The sequence below is a fragment of the Mus musculus genome, chromosome 17 (assembly GCF_000001635.26).
Source record: "Mus musculus strain C57BL/6J chromosome 17, GRCm38.p6 C57BL/6J".
Lineage (NCBI taxonomy): Eukaryota > Metazoa > Chordata > Mammalia > Rodentia > Muridae > Mus > Mus musculus.
The window spans coordinates 56,700,647-56,724,698 of record NC_000083.6 but is presented as its reverse complement, the minus strand read 5'-3'; the positions used below and the strand labels follow the sequence as shown (position 1 = coordinate 56,724,698).

General features: G+C 54.2%; 3 protein-coding genes and 1 pseudogene across 23 annotated transcripts in view; 2 read left to right on the top strand and 2 right to left on the bottom strand.

Annotated features, from left to right (window-relative positions):
* Window positions 1-450: 450 nt before the first annotated feature.
* Ndufa11 (NADH:ubiquinone oxidoreductase subunit A11) lies at window positions 451-6,937 on the bottom strand. The gene is made up of 4 exons (NM_027244.1): window positions 6,757-6,937; window positions 3,572-3,664; window positions 3,258-3,380; window positions 451-2,714 (listed from the first exon to the last, which is right to left on the bottom strand). The coding sequence occupies exons 1-4, from the start codon at window positions 6,857-6,859 to the stop codon at window positions 2,602-2,604; spliced, it is 432 nt and encodes a 143-aa protein (NP_081520.1). The 5' UTR covers window positions 6,860-6,937; the 3' UTR covers window positions 451-2,601.
* Window positions 6,938-6,999: 62 nt separating this feature from the next.
* On the top strand, window positions 7,000-10,767 carry Vmac (vimentin-type intermediate filament associated coiled-coil protein). Of its 2 annotated transcripts, none has more exons than NM_001166474.1 (2): window positions 7,000-7,101; window positions 8,882-10,767. In NM_001166474.1, exon 2 carries the CDS (start codon window positions 8,967-8,969, stop codon window positions 9,213-9,215), a length of 249 nt encoding a protein of 82 aa, NP_001159946.1. In that variant the 5' UTR covers window positions 7,000-7,101; window positions 8,882-8,966; the 3' UTR covers window positions 9,216-10,767. The 2 variants fall into 2 exon arrangements, with proteins under 2 accessions (NP_001159946.1, NP_849257.1); NM_178926.3 differs by lacking the exon at window positions 7,000-7,101 and adding an exon at window positions 7,778-8,065.
* Ccpn-ps (calcyphosine, pseudogene) lies at window positions 12,047-13,004 on the top strand (annotated as a pseudogene).
* The window catches only part of Ranbp3 (RAN binding protein 3), a 38,545-nt gene continuing 27,422 nt past the window's right edge, over window positions 12,930-24,052 (bottom strand). For 4 of the 20 annotated variants that reach the window (XM_006524944.2, XM_017317647.1, XM_011246620.1 and 1 more), the window contains 12 exons: window positions 23,611-23,676; window positions 23,158-23,250; window positions 21,809-21,936; window positions 19,129-19,242; window positions 17,734-17,837; window positions 17,461-17,536; window positions 16,746-16,848; window positions 16,419-16,528; window positions 15,365-15,485; window positions 14,469-14,611; window positions 13,922-14,108; window positions 12,935-13,843 (listed from right to left, as the gene is read on the bottom strand). In XM_006524944.2, coding sequence (XP_006525007.1) covers window positions 13,800-13,843; window positions 13,922-14,108; window positions 14,469-14,611; window positions 15,365-15,485; window positions 16,419-16,528; window positions 16,746-16,848; window positions 17,461-17,536; window positions 17,734-17,837; window positions 19,129-19,242; window positions 21,809-21,936; window positions 23,158-23,250; window positions 23,611-23,676 — 1,289 coding nt within the window. In that variant the 3' untranslated portion in view covers window positions 12,935-13,799. Of the gene's footprint in view, window positions 13,844-13,921; window positions 14,109-14,468; window positions 14,706-15,364; window positions 15,486-16,418; window positions 16,529-16,745; window positions 16,889-17,460; window positions 17,537-17,733; window positions 17,838-19,128; window positions 19,243-21,808; window positions 21,937-23,157; window positions 23,251-23,610; window positions 23,677-24,052 lie in introns of those variants that run through there. The other 16 variants (XM_006524945.4, XM_030250055.1, XM_017317645.2 and 13 more) reach the window with 9 other exon arrangements.

Here is a 24,052-nt window from a genome sequence, read left to right as displayed (position 1 = left end):
GGGGCCTGGCAGGCTGTGAGGGGCCTGCCTGTGTGCTGATGGGGGTGGGGGGAGGGGTGTGCTTCCAGGAGGACCCAGGAGTAGAAGGCAGGCAGTGTGTGCCTCGGTTTCCCTTTGGTTAGTCTGTCCTTAGGAGAGGGCTTTACTAAGATGACTTTTTTTGCTGTTGTTTTTTCATTTGACTTTTTTCAAAACAGGGTTCCTGTAGCCCAGGGTAGCCTGAAACTATGTGACAAATGATTCTCCTGATTCCACCTGCACTACTGGGATGGCACTGTGTCCCACTCTTACCCCCCTGTGACTCAGGCGTGCATGCTCTGTGAGTCTGCCTGAATGGCTCCCACCCCAACTTGCCTTGTCCTGTGGGAAATATACCTTAGCTTAGGCTTGACCCAAGATAGCTGGCTGTCCTGGCTGGGCCGCTCTTCCATAGGAGCCAGACTCCCACAGTGCATTTAAAATCACATTTATTTGTGTACTTTGTGCCACAGTCAGAGAACAACCCAGGGGAGCCTGTTCTGTTTCTGCTGTGTAGATTTCAGAGATTGAACCTGGGTTGCTAGTTCAGGCCTTGGTGGCCAGCAGCTAACTAGAGGCCTCACTCAGACAATAATTCCATGTGCTGGGATGGGACGAGGGGTATAACAGCCAAAACCTAGCCTAGTTCCACATAGGGACACACAGGACGAGATGACACGTGACAACATGGTGCAGCCGCTGGAGCAGAGAGGACTTGAGCCTTGGCCCTGAGGTAGATGGAGGCAAGAGGTGGGGCTCCTGTTGATACCTGTGCTCACCAGCAGAGGCCCGTGCGCCACCTGTGGCCAGGCCAGGGTTCTGGAAGCCTTGTGTGTAGGGGTGGACTTCAGGAGAGGGGATGTTCAGTATCCCCAGATCTGCGATCAACCGAGGACATTCTGTCTCTGCTGATGGCCCTCCTTCTTAGGGTCTCTTCTAGGCCTTCAGGGGACAAGACTGGACCTGTGTTGTCATGATGGTCCTACTGCTCCATACAGAAGGCTGCTGGGACATTCCAGATGGGGGCCTCTGTGTGGAGGTGACGTCAGCCCTTCTCTGGCTAGTAAATGTTTATAGCCAATGTAGCCTGGGTTTGGGGCTCCCTCGAGTCTGGTGAGCAGTCACCCCATCCTGCCCCTTTCTGGAGGTCTGGATGCCGGCAGGGGGCTGGGGGGTGGGGGTGGGCTGGCAGGCCACTCTAGCCCTGGCAGCTGGCCCAGAAAGGGCTGGGTGGGCTATGTGCAGAGCCAGCAGCACCCTGAAAGGCAGGGGGCAGGGAGCAGAATGGTGTCAGCTTTGAATGCTCCTTGTCAGACCCATGGAAGACAAAGCCATGGTGACCAGTGGGCAAGGCAGCACCATGCCAGGTCCTGGTGGAGCGCCTCTGTCCCTCAGGGTGGATGGATGGGAAAGAAGATGGAGGCGTGACGTGAAGTTACAGGACTGCACTCCCAAGAAGATACTCCAGTCCATTCAAACCTTTATGGGGACACAGTCAGATCCAGGTACACAGGGCCCAACTGGGAGGGACCTGTCGTGATGACCAGAGGGAAGTCGTTCTTCCCATTTCTGGGGCAGAGCTGAGGCTTGGTGCTTGTGTTGAGGGACACAGCCAGGAGCCCAGGATTCAAAGTTGGAACACATCTGAGCTACAGCACTCTGGGGCCTGGGCTCCTGTGCCTTCTGTGCCTCTTGGGGTTTCCCATTCCTTTCTTGGGGAGCCCCAAGTCCAGCTCAAACAGCCCTCATGGTAACCCTGAGCTGGCACGTGAGGCTACAAAGGATGGGATTCAGGGAGGCAGGGGATGCATACCACCAGGCTGGCCCTCATTTCAGGTCTAGGCTTCCAGGAGGGCAGACGATGTGGCCCTCTCCCAGCAAGTGTCTGGGTCCAGCAGGGGCCTCAGGAGCTAGGCTTCTCAGGCAGGACCCAGACCTTGATTTATGGCCCCAGAGGCTGCTGGAGCCCACTGCTTCCTCCACAGTTGCCAGGAAGCTCGGCCAGTGCTGGGCTGGGCGTCGCTAGCATTCCAGGGCCACCTAAATCAAAGGCTGTCAGCTGCTGGGCAAGGATCCTACAAGGCAGGGACTGGGCCCTGTGTCACCTGGCCAGGCTGAAAGACTCCATCCCTGGCCTTGGGCTTGCGGAGGCCTGCAGGACAGGACAGCCCATACAGGGCTCTCTGCTCCATTGCCCAGAAATTTGGAGCAACTGGTATGTGGGGCCCAGGCATGTTTTCCAGAAGCTGTTGGCTTTGGGAATAGGCCCAGGAGGGGAAGCCCACAACCCGAGCGTGGGGGTGGCCAGGTTGCTACTCACTGGTGGCTGACCATGGGGCTCTGAGCTGTATCTGCAGAGCCAGGTCAGTGGCCTCTGGGCAGCCCACAGCAGGCTGGCGGGCAGGCGCATGTGGGCTTCCGGGCCTGCCTGTGAACCCTGTGTGCCAAGTGCAGGCCCAGGCCTCTGTCATCTTATCTGCCTTCTGCTATACCCCCTCCCAATTGGCCATCTCATGCAGCAAGCCTGCCTTTAAGACATTGCACACAGGAACATACAGCGTTTATTTGTCACAGGGGTTTGGCTCACACCTTGGGGGTAGGGAACAACTCCCAGCCTTCCAGCTTGCCGATCTTGAACAGGGCGGCCGCAGTGCCCATGTAGACACAGCCCATGGCTGCTGTCCCATAGCTGTGAGCTGTGGAGAAGGACAGCATCAGGTATGGGGTGCTCCAGGTGTGATCCAAGAGCCTCCCAGGAAGATGGGGTCTGATAGAGCGAGGCTTCCTCAGGGGCCTCTCTAATAGCCCAGCAACAGAGTTAAGGGGATGGAGAAACTGAGGCCAAAGGCTGCCCTGCATCAATCCCTTTAACTCAAGAGACATCGTGTGGGGAGGGTGGATGTGGTCAGCCCTGACTCCTGGCAGTGGGGATACTCCCCTGCTAAAGCCTTTTCCCACAGCTGAACTGTGGCTGGCATGGCTTTCCTGTCCCCAGACCCCTAGGAATACAAAGAGGGAGAGAGGCAGTTTGGGGCTAAGTCTGTCCGAGTTAGAGTCAGGCTGTGGGTCACACCCCAATAGTGAAGAGATGGGCAGGGATGCCCACTGCAGGGCACAGTCTCCCCTATCACGGAGCTGCCTGCTGTTGAGAAGGCAGCGACTGCCGTAGGCAGGGGACAGAGTGGGAGGGGCTGGAGTGATCAGTGGTTACATACTGTCCCCAGGGAATGGCCACTCACTGCGAGCTCCCAATGTCAGGCCTCCCGCGCAGCCACCAATGAAGTAGTTCAGGGGGTCATCTGGCTTCTCTCGGACCTGGGCACTGACACAGGTGGTAAGGCCAAACATCGCTCCAATAGCAGCTGTAAGGGGCAATGGGGGTTGGAGGTGGGGAAACTGAGGCAGTGACTGTCCTGTGCAGATAATGCTGGGTGCCACCCTCTGCCCTTCTGAGCCCCCTAGCCAGTCTTGTAGTCAGTGTCCTAGGACCCCACTCAGTGGTTCCAGTCGCCTCTGAATGGCCTGTGTCACTGTGAGCAGGACACTAGCTCACCTGCAGTGAATGTGTACCGGCCGACTCTGGCCACTGCTTCCAGGGTGGAATCTGCGGGGTTGAGTGAGACGCTGTAAGCGGAGCCGATTATGCCTGTGGGAGGGAGGGAGAGAGGGTTGAGGTTGTTGGGATGCCTTTCCAGGATACAGCAGAACTCAAATCCAGGGCCACGGCTGCTAGGCCAGAGCCCAATACCTAAGGCAGAGCCCTGCCCCAGTGGGTTGATGCTGGTCCACGACCCCTGACCCAGACCTCCAGCCATCAATATGCAGCTGCCACAGTGCCTCCTCCAGGCTCATCAAAGGCCATAGTTTCCAAGGGTCTGGGACCTCGGCCTAATCCAGTTTGGCAGCAATGGGTCTCAGGATGCCAATCCTTCCACGTGCCGGCAGCTCGGCCCAGACGTGTCCCTACATCTGGCTGGCTCCATTCCTCCCACGCCAACCCCACTGCCACACCAGTCAGCTTTTCCATCTCCTCCACCCCCTGCCTCTCCAGAGTTTACACCATAGTTTACATAGCAAGCTGGGGCCAAGGTGGGTGCTAAGTCAGGAGCCCAGGCCTTGGTGGGCTGCAGAGCAAGCATCACAATCAGGCCAGACCAGGCATAAGCAGCCCCACACCACTCCATTGTGCAAAGCTCTCTGGGGAAGCTGACACAGGATCCTTGCTACAGGGGCGACAAGACCCACTACTGCCCCTCACCCTCCAGGCTGGATGAATTCTGTTGTTATTCCTTCCATCGGAGTTGAAGTGGCCCAGAAAAGTAGCCCAAGGTGGCCCAGCATAGCTGGTCATGGGGCAGTGGGTCTGGCCCCTCAACTCTTCTCCAGCCTCTGGGGATGTCACACACACCCTTCCTGGTGAGCTCTGGAGCTCTGATTTGAGCACCGAGCACTTACAGATCTTGAGTTTCAGTATCAACACAGACTGAAGACCCTAGCAGGGCCTCAAAGATGAGGCTGGGCACTGGGCTGGAGGCCTTGAAGACATTGTAGCTCCCCAGCCCAGCCATCCCTTTGCCTCAGCATCACTGTGGCTTCTGTGTACACGCACAGGGTGCGAGAAAGCTCACACGGGAACCCAACCTCACTGTTGGAGGTTGCTGAAATGTCTTTCCCAGATGCAGCAGGACTTGAACCCAGGGGCACTGGGATTCTTGATGGGGACTGGTGAGGCCACAGGGACCCTGGGTGACTTTGGTGACCACACCTAACAAGCCAGATGTCATGGGACCCAGAGTGACTGCCCTTCACCATCTAACTGCTCCCTTGTGGTGATTCTCCCATGGCCCAGCCAAACCACAGCCAAGCCTCAGCACCACCTGTAACATGGGACCCTCCAGGAGTACCACCTGCAGCATGGGACCCTCCAGGAGTACCACCTGCAGCATGGGACCCTCCAGGAGCACCACCTGCAGCATGGGACCCTCCAGGAGCACCTCCTGCAACATGGGACCCTCCAAGAGCACCACCTACAGCATGGAGCGCCTCCAGGAGCACCAGCTGCAGCACGGGACCCTCCAGGAGCACCAGCTGCAGCATGGAACCTCCAGGTGCAGCTGCGCCCAGGAGCTATCCATTCCTAACTGCTGTGCCGGCAGGGCAGGAATTCATTCATTCATTCATTCATTCACTCACTGTGTTGCACAAGCCACGTTCATTTATTCATCCATCCTTCCACTGAGGCCCCAAAGACCTCCCTCATTCAATTGTGAGTTCCACCACGCCTCCAAGTTGCTAGATCCTGCTGGGAAGGCAGGGTCACTGCCTTTCTGCAATATCCCCCTTAGGGGAGCCAAGCAGGGAGCTTGGGAACAAAGGAGTTAGGACACAGGGAAGAATTTTCAAAGCTGACATAATTGTCCACTTCCTCCCTCAGTAGCTCTGACATGGCACCTCTGGCAAGGGCCTGCCTACTCTCCACATCTACCCAAGACAGACTCCAGCCAGACACCAAGAGTGCACACAGTCCTCCTCTGGATCAACACCCATGTTCTCTCCATGGCCTCCCTCACAGAGATCTGCCTGCCTTGCCCCCCAAGTTCTGGGCTCAAAGGCATGCACCACCACGACTAGGCTTGTTCTGTCTGTTTTAAAATCCCCCAATCACCTGACCCTACAACACCTGCTTTGTGGGAGCAAAGCCTTGGGTAAACTCATGAATGTGAGGCCTGTGGACACACCAGAAATATATGACTGAATGAGGCCTTGAGGGATAGCATAAGTGAGTGAATGAACTAGGCATGAGGGGGCACCTTAAGAGTCTCAAATGCCAAAGGTAACCCCATGACAGCCTTAAAAGGACATCTGACCTTCCAAACAAGTGTGCCCTATTTGGAATCTTCCAGAATCAGGTCCTCATGATGATGCATACTTTTAATCTGGGAATTCAGGAGGCAGAGGCGGGACACTTTCTTTGAATCCCAAGCCAGCCTGGGTTACATAGGGAGATCATGTCCAAAATAATAGTAAATCATGCTGGAGAGATGGCTCTCTCTCAGTCCTGGAGAAATAGAACAGCCCTTCCACATTACCTGGGTTCAACTCTCAGGCCCCACACGGGCACCTCACAACTGTCTGCAGCTCCAATTCCAGAGAATCGGACACACAAGACATACAGGTAACACACCAATGAGCGTAAGACAAAACTAAATCACTTTAAATCATTTAAAAATAAGAGCAAATTAATAGGTTCCGTGGTGGCGGAAAATAGAAACAAAACAAAACAAAACAAAAATAACAAAAACATCTTCCAGAGGCTAGATTGGGGTGTAGCCCTGTCATCCCAGCACTCGGGCAGCTGAGGCAGGAGGATCATGCAGGCCAGACTGGAGACAGGAGAATCAAGACCTCAAGGCCATCCTCCGCTACACAGAGGGTTTGCAGTCTTGCCAAGGCAACCCTAGAACTTGTCTTCAAAAACTCCGATGACCCGATCACCCCTTAACCCTAAAAACTCCTGACGACGCTGAAATGACCTTCACATTTTCTCCAGCTTTTGCTCCCTGATATTGACCTACGACCTCTGAAGCCCCTAGGCACTGACGAGTCTACGCCCCTCAAAAGTCTCAACCTCTTCCGCCTTTACAGCCATTGCGCCCCGGCGCCCCAGGGACCTCCGCGCGCCCTCTGACCTTTGCTTCCAGACCTCCGCCCTCCGCCCGCCCACCGGCCCGCGCTCACCGCAAATGCCGCCTAAGGCCGTGGTGATGTAGGTCTTGCGATGACACTGGGTGCCGTCGGGGACCTCATGGTAAGATTCAAAGAACCGCTTCACCATCGCCATACCTAGCTGGGCTTGCTCGGCCGACCCTAAAGCGTCTGGGCGAACTCAAGGGTAGCCGGCTAGGTCAACTCTCGCGAGGTTTCCAGCGCGCAACTTTATTGAACGCCTTGGACGCAGACAAGGCGTGCGCGCATGCGCGCAGTGCAGGTTTGTACCGAGGTCTTATTAATCCCGTAGCAAGATCTGTGTCGTGCTCGGTCCACAAGTGAATCTGGACAGAGACGCCCGTGACGTCAGGAAAGGTAAACTGAGGCCATGAAGAAAAACGCCTCCAGCCCTAGCGAAGACGAGGTTTCTAGTACGGAGAATGTTGATAGTGCATCCAAGGATGGGATTGACAGGTCGCAGGACAGCCATTACACTGTCAGGCAGGTCAGCGATCGAAACTAACAGAAGGTAGGACAATCGCAGGGCAGATATTACAGCGCGAGGCTAGTGATACCCTAGTTAGCCGGAGCTGCACGGACGCGGCGGGACACAGCGCAAAAGCGGTTGGCTCGTCAGGGATCCGGACTGTGTAGGGGTGTGGTTTCATGCCCATCTCAATCAGGACCGCGTGTAACTATTTGGGGGCGTGGCCAGGCTGGGGGCAAGGGGACCAATCGTGAGGATTTAGCGTGAGGATTATAATTGACGGAGACCAGGCCCACTCTGCTTTGGTTTTAAGTCCTCGCTGCACTCGCAGGCACAGCCACACTCAGGAGCTGGTCCTGAAAGGGACGTGAACATTGGCTACGGGGCGTGGCCGCACTTAGTCCTGCCCCTGGTAGAAACGTGGCCAATAGTGAGAGCCCAAGAGGAAGCACACGCCTTCCTCCGGGGGGCGTGTCTTTCTTGACGTCACTTCGAAGTTGGGCGGGGCCTCTTGAGAAGGTTTAAATTAATGCAGCGGCAGCCTGGCAGCTGCATGTGAGGGAGGGGGTGGGGGGTGGGGGTCGGGCTCAGGGGCGGGGCTTCTTGCGTTGTGGGCGTGACCCGACAGGGCGGGGTGGGGCCTGCACGGCAGCCGGGGGCCATGTCTGCGCCGCCACCTCTGCAGATCCGGGAGGCGAACGCGCACCTGGCCGCCGTGCACCGACGCGCAGCGGAGCTGGAGAGGCGGCTGCTGGCGGCTGAGCGCACGATTGGTGCGCAGGCCGAGCGCCTGGCCTGCCACGACCAGCACCTGCGCGCCGCCCTGGATGAGCTGGGTCGCGCCAAGGACCGGTGAGGCCCTGGAGGAGGCCCGGCGGACATCCCAAAGGAGGCGGGTGGAAAGGGCTGGGAACCGAGAGCAAAAATTTCCGGAGCACTAAATGCCCGGCATCACAGCACTAGGAGGGCTGAGACTGGAGGATCAGGAGTTCGGGCCATCCTCGACTACATGGGGACTTTAGAGTATAGCCTGGGTTACTTGAGAGCATTTCAAACTGTTAAAATGAAGCCAGCTGTCCCACCCACAAGGCCGAGTCTGCCGGTAGGTGCAAGAGTATTGTGTCTGATGATCGAAGGAAGCTGCTGGGTAGGGGCCCACATCGGTAGACAAAGGCACAGAACACCCCTATATAGAATAGTCAGATCTGTGACAACCATTTGTGACCATGCGGAAGTCCTACCGAAGGACACACAAAACTGGCACTGTTTTGTTTTTTGAGAGAAGGCTGGCCTTAAAGGCACTATGTAGCTTTCAACCCCTGATCCTTCTGCCTCCATCTCTCGAGTGCTGGGATGACAGAGCGCCAGGCCTGCTGTGGGGCTGAGGGTGCTTTACCAATGACATCAATGGCTCTGTGTATAAAGACACTCGCCACTAAGAATGACAAAGAATTTGATCCCATGGGGCAGGAGGAGCGAACCAACTCTTGAAAATTGTACCTTGACTTCCACATGTTTGCTGTCACATGTGTGCGCCTATGCACATAAACAAGCACACAAAGAAGTAGTGCAGGAGGAGACATAGGGAGTCTCAGAGGATTCTGGAGCAGGTAGATGCCCCCACCCCCACCCCCTGTAGGTAACTACCTTATTTGGTCCTCTTACCAGGGAGATATCTGCCCTCCAAGAGCAGCTGCTGAGCTCTGAGGCCACAGTTCGCAGCCTGCAGGCCGCAGTGGACCAGAGGGACCAGATGATCCAGCAGCTACAGCCTCGGGCTGACCTGCTGCAGGACATCACTCGCCACCGACCACCCCTGGCCGCACTGTTGGCCACCCTGGAGGAGGCAGAGGAACTGGGCCCCTTGCCGGCCAGCCACAGCCATAGGGCCCAGCTACTTCCTGATGGGCCTGGCCCACCCCTGGGCAACAACATGGGAAAGGAGGAGGGCCAGGACGACCAGGACGACCAGCAGCCTGCTGTGTTTGGGACCACGGTGTGAGCTGTCCTGACAGATCTCAGAATCTGTGGTCACGGCCCCATGGGGATTCCACTCTTAGAGTCCTGGACATCACCTAGAGGGGTCTTGAGACATTACCCGGATCCCATCTAAACATCACAACAAGTGAAAACTCAAGATCTCATTTAAACCCCCCCCCCCCCCCCAGTGCTGGAGTATCTGCTACATTCCACTGGTTTTAAATAGTTTCAAAAACAAATGAAGGTAAGGGTGGTAACTCTGGGAGGAGCATTCTCCACCAGGCATACACAAAGCCCAAGCCAGACAGGCACCCCAGCATCAGTGAGATGGTGGGGACTGACCCTGAAACCTCGGTGTTTCCTGTTTGGGACAGGGTCCCAGGTAGCCAGGCTTGCTGTCTCAGGAGTGTGGCATGGATCCCTGCTAGGCTGACAGGCTCCCACTACAGGCCCTGCCTGTGGGGAGTTTGTCTTTTTGCTTGAGATGGGGTCTCTCTCTATAACCCAGGCTTCCCTTGAATCCTCCTTCCAAGTACTTGGAATCTAGATGTGAGCCACCGTGCCCTGCTGATGGGAGCACTCCCTACCTTTCTTTCTACTCACTCTTGTGCCTCCTGAACCATCCTTAATGCCAAGACAAATCATTAATCTTGGATCTCTCTCCCATAGCTCTACCCTTCTAGGAAGAACAAGTGGGTTGAGACACCACAACCCAGAGTGCCTCAATGTCTTTCCCTGATTCCACACTCAGTTCCTTGACACTCAGGTCTCTCTCAAATGCCCCCTTCTGGAGGGGCCTTCCAACCAGCATCTCTGAAGTCATTCCTGCCAGCTGGTCACTGCCCTGTACTGTGATTGTTTGGTCTAGTTTTTCTGAAGCTTAGTCTTATGTAGCTCAGGCTGGCCTCTAAAATTTTTATGTAGCTCAAGCTGGATTTAAACTTTTGATCCTCCTGCTTCAGCATCTCCAGTGCTAGTATGACAGGCTTTGTGCAAACACCCACAGCCCCATCCTGGGACCACCTTTTCAGTGGGAAGGCAGTGGCTATGAAGCAGGGAATTTTGTCTTCTGTCTCCATCAGTGCCTAGCACAGCCCGGGAGGCCCTGCCTTAGCCAGGAGCCTTCTGGATACCTGATAAGCCCTTTCCTGGTTTCCAGGGACAATGATGTTTTTGTAGCAAGACGCCTTTTTGATACCCTAAGAGAATCTATTTTTTAAATCCTGGTTTCTGTGCTGCCTAGAGCCTATGATGGTGAGGGTGCATTGCCCTTGTTAGAGCAGTGAGAGGAAGGGGCCCCACAAGCCCTTGCACCCAGAGGTGGTGTCTGTTGAATTCCATGACCTGTGCGCTCAGGGAAATTGTCCTTGAGCAGCCACCAAGATAGAAGGTAGGGGGTGTTCGAAACAGAAGGGCCTCCAGCCATCCAGTCTACCCAGAGTCTGACATGGACCCTCAGTGTGGGAGACAGAGGCCCATTTTTTCTTGGGGATGGAGGAAAGAAGGGAGCTATCTGTATAGAAGGCAGACTAGGGCCTGTCTGCACCAGAATAAATTGGCTATTTCTCAACCTGGACTCTACCTTTTTTCCTGTTGTGGGGTAGCACGCTGCTAGGCCTTATACATACTTTACAGCGGAGGGGGCTGGAGTTAGCCAGCTGTCCTGCAGCTTCCATGTTCAAGTTATTCCCAGAGACAATTGAAACTCAGCCCGAAGAAGTGAAGGAAAACTACTTCTCTGCACAACTGAGGCCACTTGCAATTCAGGGGACAAGAGGAATATCGAAACTCATATTACCCAGGCTTTCTAGCCCTCACTAGGGGATTGTAGGTGGAACTCCACGCCCTGACCACACCCCCAGCCCCTCACTGGGGTATGTATCTTGGGTGGGGTCTGTAATGCTAAGCTATCCCTAGCCTTGCATCTTACTGCTAAGACTTGCAATAGCTTGGGCTGTATCTTAGAGCTTGCCAAGGGCTGAGACCATGAAAGGATTCACTGCAGCAACTGTAAGAGTTAATTATGTTTTACATTATAGAAAAGCAATAGTGCCTTGGGTGTGGCGTAACGACATTTGCCTGGCATGCTAAGGCTCTGGGTTCCATTGCCAGCACCAAAATCTGAAAACAATGAGAATTTTCTGCTACTTGCCAATGTTTGGAGCCTAGCAGGCCATCATCTATTTGGGTAGCAAAATGTCACTTCAGCTTCTCATTAACTGAATCATGATGCTGGTTGGCTTGCAACCCCATAATTTTTCTTTCAACATTGAGACAGTTTCACATAGCCTGGAACTCTTGTCCTTCCTCCTGAGTGCTAGGATTATAGCCATATGCCACCAGGTCCCCAGTTTTCAGTTTTTAAAGACAAGGTTTCCATTGGTAGCCCAACTTGGCTTTAGACTTTCAGATATGTCCCCATCTCAAGTGCCACCATGTCCAACTAGCCCTAGACTGGCTTTGGCTAGGCTGTTCCGTGTAGGGACAGTGTAGGCTGAGGGGCACAGGAAACAAGGCCCTTTCTCCAGCCAAGCTTGGAAGTACTGTGGCCAGGGGTGTGCACAGTGGGTCTGGGAGTCACTTCACCCAGTCTCCTTAGCTGGCCAATGTGCTGGCCAATGTGCTTGACATGGGGTCACAGCGAGGGCCCTCCCAGTCCCCAGAATCATACTGCCTAGCAACAGCTGTGCCAGGTAGGACACACAAACCTACCTGGAGCTCCAGAGCAGGATTCAGGGACACAGACAGGCTCTGTCTGGGCTGTACAGTATCACTGAGGTCTGTGCCAGGCTGGCCGAGTACAGAAACTCATTGGGAGTTCCGCCCCACCACAGCTGTTCACCTGTACCCATAATGGACACCGTGAACACCATCATGGAGGGGCCTCAGGCATCCAGGGACTGGCCAGGTGAGCCTTCACCCACAGCAAACCCAGCAGATTCTGGCCTGGGTAGTCACTATCCATCTAACCCCATCTTGATTCTCAGGGTTTTTTTGTCACCTGGACAAGGATGGCAGCCGGCCCCTGGATGAAGGGGAGCTGAGGGAGGGCCTGGCAGAGCTGGGGCTGGAAGTGGACAAGGCAGGGGCATTATGCAGGCGCTGGGACTGTGATGGCAGTGGGACCCTGGACCTGGAGTTCCTATGGGTGCTATGGGTGAGGCTGGCCTGTATTGACGGGCTGGTGATGGGTGCTGACCCCTGTACTCCACAGTCACTGTCCCCCTCCCATAGCCCCCCATGTCCCAGACTCTGGAAGCTGTTACTGCAGCTGCTTTTGCCAACGTGGACCAAACTGGGGATGGTGTGGTGACTGTTGATGACCTGAGAGGGGTGTGCAGTGGGGAGTGGACAGAAGATGCTGCCTCCCCCTAAGGCAGTGTCATTGGTCTGGGTCCCCTCACAGCCAGCACATCCACAGGTCACACTAGCTGAGTTCCAAGACTACTACAGCAGACAGCGCCTGGCACCTCTGACATAGCTACTCTCACCTGCCTAATAGCTGCACTTAGCCTAGTCCCTTGATCCACCTGCCATCCTCTGCCACCACTGTCCCAGGGGGCCCCAGCTAGACACAGGGAGGGGGGGATGTGTGAGAATGGAGGCTGAAGAACTGGCTGGACCAGGTCTCCTGCAGGGCCACCCACAAGCCTAGCAATGGCTGGATTGATTACTGACCCCATCAGGGGCCCATGGCCAAATCCAGCCTGACTGGCTGCCAGGTGCAAAAGAGTCTGGGGCTTTAGTTAAAAGTTTTAATGCAGTTCTCAAATACATTTCAATCTTACATAAATGTTCCAAAACACATGGGTGACGTCTGGATTCACTTGTCACTGGCTGGCTAAGGCTGGAAGCAGTGTGACCCATCTGCTAAGGCAGCCTCTGGTGTCCTTGCTGGCTGGAAGTGGCCTGGCCAGAGATGGAACCACACAGTCCACGGGTAGGGGCTTCATCTTCTGCCCGGGGACAGGCCCTTTGCAGGTTCCCTTTGCCTCTCAGGGGCCCTAGGTGGTCAGTCACCTCAGGGCTGGGTACCTGCTAAGGGAGACCCAGGTGGTTCACGTAGGCAGGCAAGAAGGCAGGAGCTCTCTTGGTTTCATCACCTTTGTCCAGACAGGTGTTCTCAGGCCCAAACCTAGTGAACCCCCGTGGGGGCCGGGCACCACCCATAGGAGCATCAAGTCAGCTCAGCCCACGTGTAGCTTCATCTGTGACCTCAAGAGCCAAGCCACCAGAAATGAAGGAGAGGCACCTGCCATGTGGACCTGGCAGAGTGGAAAGCCGAGCAGGTAGCAAGTTACTCAACAGAATGCTGAGCCTGGAGTTCTCTTTGTTGCTGCCCAGGGATGGACGGTCACCACGAAGCTGTGACAAGTGTCAATGTGCCATTTCGATCGGAGGAGGGCGGGGGAACGTTCTTTCTACTCATCAATATGATGAGGTCTGAGTCCCAAGCCGCATCCTGGCGTCCCCGTCTGCTGCAGAGGGGACACTCGGATCCAGCCTGTGGCCACCCCGGCAATAGACACCACCATGATGCGGCCTGCAGGGAGGGACGGGCAGCAGACAGACAACAAAGCAGCAGCCTGGTGCAGTGGCTCCGCCGCTATGTGCTCCCAGGAGCCTGGCCATCTCCTTCATCACCTGTGCCTGTGGGGAGAGCAGGTCTCTCAGTCCCAGCACACAGTCACCAGCTGGGGTCCCTCCCACTGGTCCCATGGTGCTCACCAGCCCCCGTGACACCGGAGGGAGCCAGAACAGCATCCTCATCACTGTCTTCCTCCTCGGTGGCCCGGGTGGCTCCTGGCTCAGGTGGGGGCGCCTTGGCCTCCTGTTCCTGTTCAGCCCGGCTACGCAGAGCCAGGATGCGGTGGTGCAGTGCAGCATACAGTTGGCCTGTGTCTTTGGAGCTGGCCTGGGGAGGCAGGGTGTTACGTGGCAGTGTGTGGCTAACGGCCACACTGGGCAGTGTTCACACATGTAGGCCCTAGCCTGTGACTAGGCCACACTGGCCTGGTCAGCTGACTTCTATAGCAAGAGACTACCAACAAGGTGCCCTTTGGAGAATTAGGCAGGACAATGAGGTCTGGGATCTGTCGTGTCGTCCCCCCCCAACTCCCTCCCTACCCTTGATGTCTAACCGAGGGGACAGCAGGTGTGTGCACAGCCATCAGGAACTACCCAGGGGAGGTTTGTGTCCGGGCCTGCCCACTGGTAACATCAGCGGTCTTCAGCACCGAGCCAGTGTGCCACCCCCACCTTCCCTCAAGCTTACCGAGATCAGGAAAACCTTGACACCCTGGTCCTCAGCGTCGGTGGCTGTGATGCGGATGCTCTTTTCACTGGCCTTATCCATCTGCATCTGTGCCCACAGCTTCGTGTTCAGGATGAGCCGCAGGCTGCCCTGGGTCCGCATCACTGCAGCAAGGGAGCTGCTTAGCAACACCTGCCCCAACCTGCAGCCCACGTCTGCAAGGGGCAGGGGAGACATGCCCTTGGGGAAGGGGCTAGCCTGCAACAGGGCAGGTAGGGTACACTGAGATAGAGACTGCTCCATCTCACCTGAGAACCGAGCCTGGGCCTAGCACATGTATGGGGCAAGTCCTAACATGCCCCTGGCTTGCCACCTGCTATGGGTCCACAGGGAAGAGGTCACACATAGTAACTGCTGAGCAGGTCCTGTTGACATTGACTTTAACCTTTCTTTTTTTTACTTTTCTTTCCTGATGTGAGGGTCTCAGTAGCCTGAGCTGACCTCAAACTCTTTTCAGTCCTCCTGCCTAAGCTTCCCAATTTCTGGCCTTAACTTTTAAGGGGAATGTAACCAAATGTTAGGACATGACAAAATTAGGACATGACAGGCTCAGAGCAGACCAGGCCAGCCTGGGCTAGAGAGAGACCATTTTCACATAAAGTCCCCCAAACAGGAGGGACAGCTCTGAAGCCTAGGCTGGCACTCTTCCTGCCCCCACCTTCCTTCCAAGCTATACTTTTTAGAAGTCCACTAAAGATACTTGAGCAGGAACCCAGTGTGAGGGCAGCAGGCCCAGGCTATCGCAAGCAGGTGTGGGGCTCACTGCTGCCTTTGCTCACAGTCATTTCCCTGCTCCAGCTGTGGAGCCTACAACTTAAGCCCACCTCTGAGAGGGTCTGTCCTTCCCCAGAGCTCACCTAGCCGGGACTGTAATGTGCCATCGTCGGTTGACGCCATGTCATTGAGCCTGAGAAGTCCCCGGCCACGCTCCACCCATGACTGTGAGGTCTTATCGAACACAAACAGCTTACACTGGATCTGTAACACATGGGATCAGTGACCAGGTTGGGGGTACCCATACCCTCTGCACCCCAAAGCATGGGTCCCACTTCAAGCTCAGAGTTAGCAGTGAGGCTGGGGTGTCTGACAGTCTACAGACTAAGGCCAGGACACTGAGGACAGTGGGCCGCTTTGTCACTCTCTGTTCAGTCATCTGTTGTACGGCTTTAGTTTCTATGGTGCTGGGAACAGAAGCCAGGGCTCCTACACAGGAGGCTCTGGCCTGGAGCCATGCACCCTGCTGTCCAAGGATGTAAACAAGGGTGACTTTGGAAATGCAAATCCAAGCACAGAGAGATGCCACCAAGTTCTCACAGCAAAGGAGCACTGGATGCCTTGAAGAAATACTCAGCTGTAGGGAACATACTGGGGAAGTCCCTCCTACTGCCCACCCAGAAAACAAGCACGTGTCACACTGCCTGGAAGAGTCTCAAAGCGGAAAGAGGCTCTCTGACAGCAAGCATTCCCTTCAGAGCATTCCTCAGCTAGGAACACAAACAATGCTCACACAAGTCTAAGCACAGACTGAAGGACACTACACTCAAGGACAACGCCAGACACAAATTTCATGGAATACCAGAAGAAATTTCCATCACAGAGAAAGTGGATATGATGAAGCCTTGAAGGTGCTATGGTGCTAGTTCATTATGGGCAAGCCTTATTCAGGAGTAAGTTGTCACAGTGCTTGTGGAACACATTTTTGTTTGTTTTCCTCTAGACAAAAGAGTTCCTGATTGGCCTGGAAATCTGTAGACCAGGCTGGCCTCAAGTTCAGAGAGATCTGTATACCTTTGTCTCCCAGTGCTGAAGTTAAAGGTGTGCACCAACACACCTAGCTTCATTCTGTTGTGTGCTACGTAGTAGGTAGCACAAGATGTCCCTCTGCCATAACACCCCTGTTTTTGGTCTCACCTGCAGCACATTGCTCTCTGCCTCCTCCCCCGTGATGACCTCCACCTTCTCCAGCAAACACGTCCACGCTGTAGCCTTTGTATAGGCAGCGGCTGACTCTGCCAGGGACTCTGTATAGCAGTGGAGACCCAAGGAAAAAAAGCACAAATCAGCAGGGCAGGCCTGATCCTCCCAGGGACCTGGGGAGCCCTGTTGTCAGCAGATCACAGCCACCCAGTGCCCATAATGGGCAATTCAGGCCAATCTCTCTAAGGTCTATTATGGCCACGGCTGTCCCTAGCTGGGAATCAGGAGTCTCCCCTGGGGTGCATGCAGGGCTGTTCCTACCTTTCTTGGGGGCGGCCTCCTGGGATGACGACTCAGAACCTGACTGGGCATGTGTAGTCTCCCTGCTGGTGTCTGAATTGGCTTCATTCAGCTTTGGGGGGCTCTGAGGAAACAAGCGTGCCAGGGCGGAGCTGCTGTGGGTGCTAAGGACAGAGCGAGAGGCCCAGCAGGGACGGCCGCTCAGCACTTCCTGAAGGCCTGACTCCTGTGCCCTGCTGGGCCTGTCCTCAACAGCCATTCCATTCCCAGTTAGGCCCAGCCTCTCAGGGCCACAAGAGTGCCACCTGTGTGTAGCAATCTGGGGTAGTTCCGAGAAGCCACACTGTGGCAGGCCAACAGGAAGAAGTTGTAGCGCAGCTAAAGGTCAGAAAGCAGGGAGTGCACACATGCCTGCTTTCTATCCTGGCTGCCTGACTGCAGAAGTGGCAGGCATAGCTGGCTCCATGGACAAGAAACATAGGGCATCTGATTCAGTGGTGCAGCTTTGAGTGCTACAACTGGCTCTGACCACAGGAAAGCCTATGTCTGTGAACAATAAAGATAGGAAGGGAGATGGCAGCCCAACAGCTCTGTGAGAAAGCCTTTAATGAGTGGAGCTGGTCTTTCTCTCATTCCTGCACCAGAGTGTCCTGAGAGTACAGGAGACAGCATGTCAGCCACAGGATGTATGCCCAAGTGGAAATAGACACCAAATCACTGTGCAAGGACCACTCACCAAGACGCGCTCACTCATGTTCTGGCCAAACACAAACTTGGTGGAGTTGTCAGCACTGTGGGTCGCGTTGTCTGCGCTGGAGAGGAGTGGCACCATCAGTGTGGCACAAGGGGCACCAGAGGCACAGTACAGGGGAGCCAAAGCATGTCTGCCTCCCTCCCAACATACTAGCACACAGGCTGGCTCCCCAGCCCAAGTCATGGGGCTTGGTAGGAAGGCCCTCTGGTCCTGGTGTTTTGGGAAGACCCCACCTGCACAGCACAGTGCACTCACCTGGAACTGATGTACTGAAGGAAGTAGTTGGTCGCAGAGGGTGTTTCTGAGCTGGGATGTGCAGCACTGTCTACATCTGCCACGCTGGCATTCTCATTCATTAACTGCAGAGACACAGGGAAGCAAGTTGCTCATGTGGCCCTGTCTGAAGAGTGTTTGCTCTGATGAGTGTTTGCCAAGATTAGCTGTAGATAGACTGCATATCAGTTATGGGGTGCAGCTGCCATCAGTATGGCTGCAGCTGACATAGCAGTTAAGACACAGAGACAAGCTGGGCAGGGAGGCACATGCCTTTAATCTCAACACTGAGAGACAGATCTCACTCTCTGAGATTGGGCTAATCTAGGCTGCACAATAAGACCTTGTTTCAAAGAGACAATGGTCTAGTGTGGGCACACACACCTGACATCACAGCACTTCAGGAGGCTGAGGCAGGAGGAGCTAGAGGTCAAGGCTGGATCACTTTGATGGGCATCCTGGGATCTGCAGGGTGCTGAACAGCACCCTAGTCCTTCTCCATGTCTGGTGTTCGCTCCACTATCTTGGTGGCTCCCAGAACCTACAAGTGGCCCTGACTCTGCTTAAGGGGGTTCCTGGCAGCCTGAAGCTGGAAAAGGAGGAGCTGGGTGCCTGGGGCGCAGTATTCTTCCAATACTGCAGGCATCTGATTCAGTTTCCAGGACCGATCTGATCTGCTGATGATTCTGTGGTGCACCCATGGTCCTGGCTGCTGAGGCTGGGGTGAGAGCTGTTTGATCCCAGGCCCCAGCTCACAGCACAAAATTAAGAGTTTGTGTGCTTGAGGCTCACCCAGCATGCTTGAGCTTTGGGCTCCAAGTCCAGCACCACACAAGTCAAGTCTGCTAATAGACAACTCTCATCCCAGTGCTTAGAAGGCTGAGGACAGAGGATCTGAAGTCCAAGGTCATGCAGAGCCATACAGCGAGTTCAAGGCTAGCCCGGACTATATGAGATCTTATCTCAAAATAAAACCCATGTGAAATCTGTCATGCAATCATTATTTTATAGTTTAGCTATTGGAAAGATGTTCTCAATGGGCAGTGGTGGCACACATCTTTAATCCCAGCACTTGGGAGGCAGAGGCAGGTGGATTTCTGAGTTCGAGGCCAGCCTGGTCTACAGAGTGAGTTCCAGGACAGCCAGGACTATGCAGAGAAACCCTGTCTCAAAAAAACCAAAAAAAAAAAAAAAAGAAAGAAAGATGTTCTCAGGTAAAATCCCTAGACTTGAGCCACATGAAACACTATCCCCAAAAGTGGAGGGATTCTTAGTGGGATGAGGGCCCTGGGCAGTGAATGTCTAGGAATATGTGACTGTCACATGTACAGAGGCTACACTTTTGTTCAACTGCCCAACACACACCAGGCCAAATACCTTCACTCTGTCTCTCAAGTTCTGTCCAAACACAAAGGCCTGTGGGGCCGCCTGCTCCTCTTCACAGTGCCCCTCCTCTGAGGTGCCATGTGGGGTTTTCTGAGGCACCTTCTCCTATAAGGAAAAACAAACAAACAAACCAATATTTACCAACAAGACAATGGAGTGCTCAGGAGCCTGGAAGTCAGCCAAGCTCACACTTTCCTGGAAGCTAGGATAACTCTCTTGGAGTAGGCACCATTAGAGAAAGGCCTAAACCCCAGATCTGTGCTGCGGGCTCCGGGATCTGAGAGAGGGGATGATGCTCGGCCTGAAGTTTAAACTGGCCAACACCAGCACTCCCCTGCTTCAGTAGAGCTGAGGGAAAGGATGTTTCCAGCTGGATAGCAAGGGGGCCTGTGGAGAGCTCAGGACCCCAGGGCATCCCTCTGAGAGGCAAACTCGCTTGTGGTGCAGAGAAGCCCCAGGTGGAAATGAGGTAGACTGTGAGTATCACAGCCAGTACTCAGAAGACTCCTCCAAGGGCCCATTCGTGGGGACCTACAGCTCAGGCAGGAAGACTCTGCATGTCAGAGTCAACAGGGCACATCACCACACCTTGGTGCCAACAGACCTAGAACCAGTACCAAGGATCCATCAGGCAAGGGGATAAACACTCAGGATGTAAACTATAAACAGTAAATGGCAGACACCAAGTAGCAGATCAGATGAGTCACTAGAGGAAATGGTGGGACGTGGGTCACAGATGTGAGATCCCACTGCAGAGATGACAGCAGGGAGCCTAACGTCCCAGGCCATTCTCACTTCCACCTCACAGCTTCAGTATGTTTTTTGTTTTACACAAGCTTACATTTATGTGTGTACATGCCTATGTGTGCATGTATAGAAAACCAAGAACAATCCCCTGGACCAGTTTGAAGGAATCACCATGTGAATCCCAGGGATCCAACCTACGTCCTCAGATTTGGAAGGAAGCATTTTTAATTCACCGAGCCCTCACTGGCCCTTCTAAATGCTTTCTTCTTACAAGTGTGACTCCTCTGAGTAAAAGGTCTTGATCACTCATGTGACCTGGATAAAGAGAACTTGAGTCCAATACTCTAGCTGCACATGGACGGTGGTGTAGAAGAGCTCCAACAGGTCTATGACAGCAACTTGCAGTGTACGGCAGGGTGGTGAGACAGTTCTGAGTTCTCTGCTAGGCTGTTAAGAATTTAAATGTTTCTAGTTGCTTGATACCTTACAAATCTGGCTCCATTCTGACTCTCTCATGGCCCAGGTGATCGTCTCCTAGCCACAATACCACTCTGTCTTCACTGAGCTCAGCACCACTGATCAGCTGTGTGGTGTTGGCACTGTGAATCAGGAATGGCTGATAAAGTCGGGGTCTTGCCTGCTCTTTCCTTTTTTTTTTTTTTTTTTTTTGAGACAGGGTTTCTCTGTGTAGCCCTGGCTGTCCTGGAACTCACTTTGTAGACCAGGCTGGCCTTGAACTCAGAAATCCACCTGCCTCTGCCTCCCAAGTGCTGGGATTAAAGGTGTGCACCACCACGCCTGGCCTTGCCTGCTCTTTCTACGTGATCAGAAATAGTGAGTTTGGTGACCCTGTCCACTCCAAGACAGCTTGGGAGTGAGGCTTACATCTGGAATGTGCAACTTTGGGCTCAAATCTGGGGTGGCACAGAGAGAGAATTCAGAGTCAAATCAAAGCTGGATACTAAGAACCCAGCCTGCTAGTAAGGTGGAGCAGAACGTCCTAAGCTGAAGGAGTTGCACTGTGGAGGGAGTGTGGAAACTGCAAGAGGGTGACACAAGTAGACCCTGCGTGGTGGAGCTAGATGCCAGCATAGCCTGGCTGGAATCCGTACCTAACTGGGAGCTATTCCTACCCCCACTTAGGGCACTGAGGTGGGATAGACATTTTCTCAGTGAGATCAGAGACATCATTATGCCTGTGACTCTACACAGTGGCCAGCCTGGGAAGCGGGTCACCATCACAGCCCTCATCTAGCTGCTGCTGGCACTGCCCCTAGCCTTAATCCTGGGTCTGCACAGGCACCTCTTCTCTCTTACGCCAGCTTTTCAGGGCTGACTGCCACAGCACCAGTCATTCTGAGGGTTCATCTGGGACGCTGTGGGGGAGCTCTGGACCTTGTCATGGAGACATAGTAACAAAAGTTGTTCAGGAGCTCTCTGGGAGTGGGACCATCCTGACAGTGACTGACAGCCTATCAACCAATGCCAGGTGTCCACTGGCTAGGCTCTCAGTCCCTGGTGTGGTGTGGGGAGGACCTTTGACAGGATCGTGTGGAAGTGAGTAAGTTACAGGGGCACTGTCCTTGACGCTCTGCTATCCTTTCCAAGACTGCTCATGTCACGAGCACTCCCAAGTGAAGTGGGCTGTAATCAGCTAGGGGCAGGAGAGCCATAGCCATGCTGCTCATGTTTCCAACTTCTAAAACTATGAGCCAGTAAATCTTGTGTCTCTGCAAACGCCCTTCCTGGAAAGAGGACTAGACTGGGAACAACCTTGTATAAGAGCAGGCAGCCTAAGAAGCTGCCCAAACTAAGAGTGCTGGGAACTGCTATAGGCCTTTAGAGACCAAGAACCCACACAGACAGCACACCAGAGCCTGGCACTGCAGCCCAGCCACCCTGGCTGTCCCCATGACCGACCAACCTCGAGTGTGTGTGTCTCCTCGGCAGACTCAGAGGGACTCCTCTGCGTGAGGTTTTCTGGTGATACAGACGTTGCTGGCCCCGTGCAGTCTGCTGGCATACTGACTCCATTGGTGCCACTGCTGGGAACTGCAAAAAGGAAAGAGAGTGGACAGGTGTCTCCCAGCCCTTCAGCAGCTAACTAAGCTGCTAGACTCTGAAGTTCATTCATCCTGGGCTGTGTATAGTGATGAGAGCTTTTAATCTCAACATTTGGAGGCAGAGGCAGGTGGATCACTATGAGTCAGAGGAAAGACAGATCTAGACAGCAAATTCTAGGTCACCTAGGGCTATATTTAAGAAAGGAAAAGAGGAAGGAAGGAAGGAAGGAGGGAGGGAGGGAGGGAGGGAGGGAGGGAGGGAGGGAGGAAGGGAGGAAGGAAGGAAGGAAGGAAGGAAGGAAGGAAGGAAGGAAGGAAGGAGGGAAGAGAGAGAGAGAAACAAAGAAACAAAGAGAAAGAAAGGGAGGAAGAAAAAGTCATATATTCTTAAATTAAAAACAAAAGTAGGCTCAAAACTCACAGACATGAAGAGCTGCTGCCTTTATTCTAAAAGACACTGTATTAGCATATAGCTTAGGATGCTCAGGGCCAGGGATGCATCCTCAGGACTACACGCACGCGCACACACACACGAACACACACAAGACATGAACAAGAACTGGCTTCTAGTGAGCTCAGAAGCAGGACTCCCAGAAAACGAGCAGTAAAAGGAAATCTATCACAGATTGCTCCATGCAACTGAAGGAGAGCCCGGCCTGTGTGTGTGGGGTCAGCATCCAACCCCAGCACCTCATACAATCACAAAGCCAGAAGGAAGCTGGAATAGTGGTGTGTGCCCACTATCCTGTGAGAAGGAATACAAAGTGAGTTCAAAAGGAGCCTGGGCTGGCTGCACAGGGTGATACTGAGTCACAAAAATCCAACTAAACCAGGACAAAATGACAACTGCCCTACATGCCAGGTCCATCCTACTTACCCCCAAATCAAGATGAAATGAAACAGGAATCTTTTAAGGGTCTATACTATGGCTCTATCCGGTGGACTCTGAGCAATGGACCCAAGCAGACTTTGGGTGATTAATCAGCAGGAGATTAACCAGGTCCAAAGTGGCTAGGTTACTTCTGAGTTTTGAGTAACAAGACCAAAACCCAGCAAAGCTGGAAACCCTTGCAGAGCAGCTTAGGAGGTTGACAAGAGACCTGGGGACACAGAAAACCTTGGCAGTACCCTATTGAGGTTCCCCTCAGGATGGGACTAACCCAAAGGGTCCTCTTGCCTCTGTACTTCAAACTGTGTCTCAGTCCCTTACCCGTCTGCGACAGCACCTTGGGCTGAGGGGCCTGCAGCACAGCTGGACGGAGCACACCACGCTGCTGTTCCCTGGGTTTCTGGCTGGGCAGACCTGGAACACAGTGGATTCTAGGAACCTTGACCCTGCTGCTCCAGGGCACATCAACTTCTATGGTTGTGCAAGGGAGGCCACACTTAACACCAACACTTTATAGTGACAGACACCTGCCATTGAGACCTGTGACAAGGTCCAGGTCTTCCTTTGCACTGTGCCTCCCACAGTTTGCACGGTGCAAAGGAAAATGGCCAGGGCTGGTACAGGGTCACATGAGTTCCCAGGAAGGAGATACCCTGCTCCCATAGGTCAGAGCAACTTCCCAGGGCTGCCTCCATGTCAGTCCCAGTCCCAGGAGCAGACTGGGCCTACAGCAAGGGTCCTGGAGCCAGGCAGAGGCCTGCAAATGTCACCCACCTGCACTGGGTGCCTGACCGTGGATGAGTGTTGGGGGCTTCAGCCGGAAGCCGCTGCTCTTCTCTTCTGCAAGGATAAGACACAGCTGAGCTCAGCCTGTGGAGGCAGGAGCACAGCGAAACAGGGTGCATGGTAGGCCTGGGACCCCAGAGAATGGTCCAGGCTACAACAGAAAAGTAGGAGGTCCATGTTAGAATATGGTTCTGTGGCAAGGCCAGCACAGGGAACCTGGAGGATGAAGATGCTGAGACAGAATGACATATCTGCTAGACTCTGGGCCACTCCTCCCAGGAAGGTGAGTGATGGCACTACTGGGTAGGCCTACAACAGAGGACATGTACGCTCATGACCACAGGACTAGGGCAGGACCTGCCTCCCAGACATGCCTGTTACTCAGTGCCAGCTCTGCCAGCCACTCACAAGAGCTAGGAGATAGAGCTGG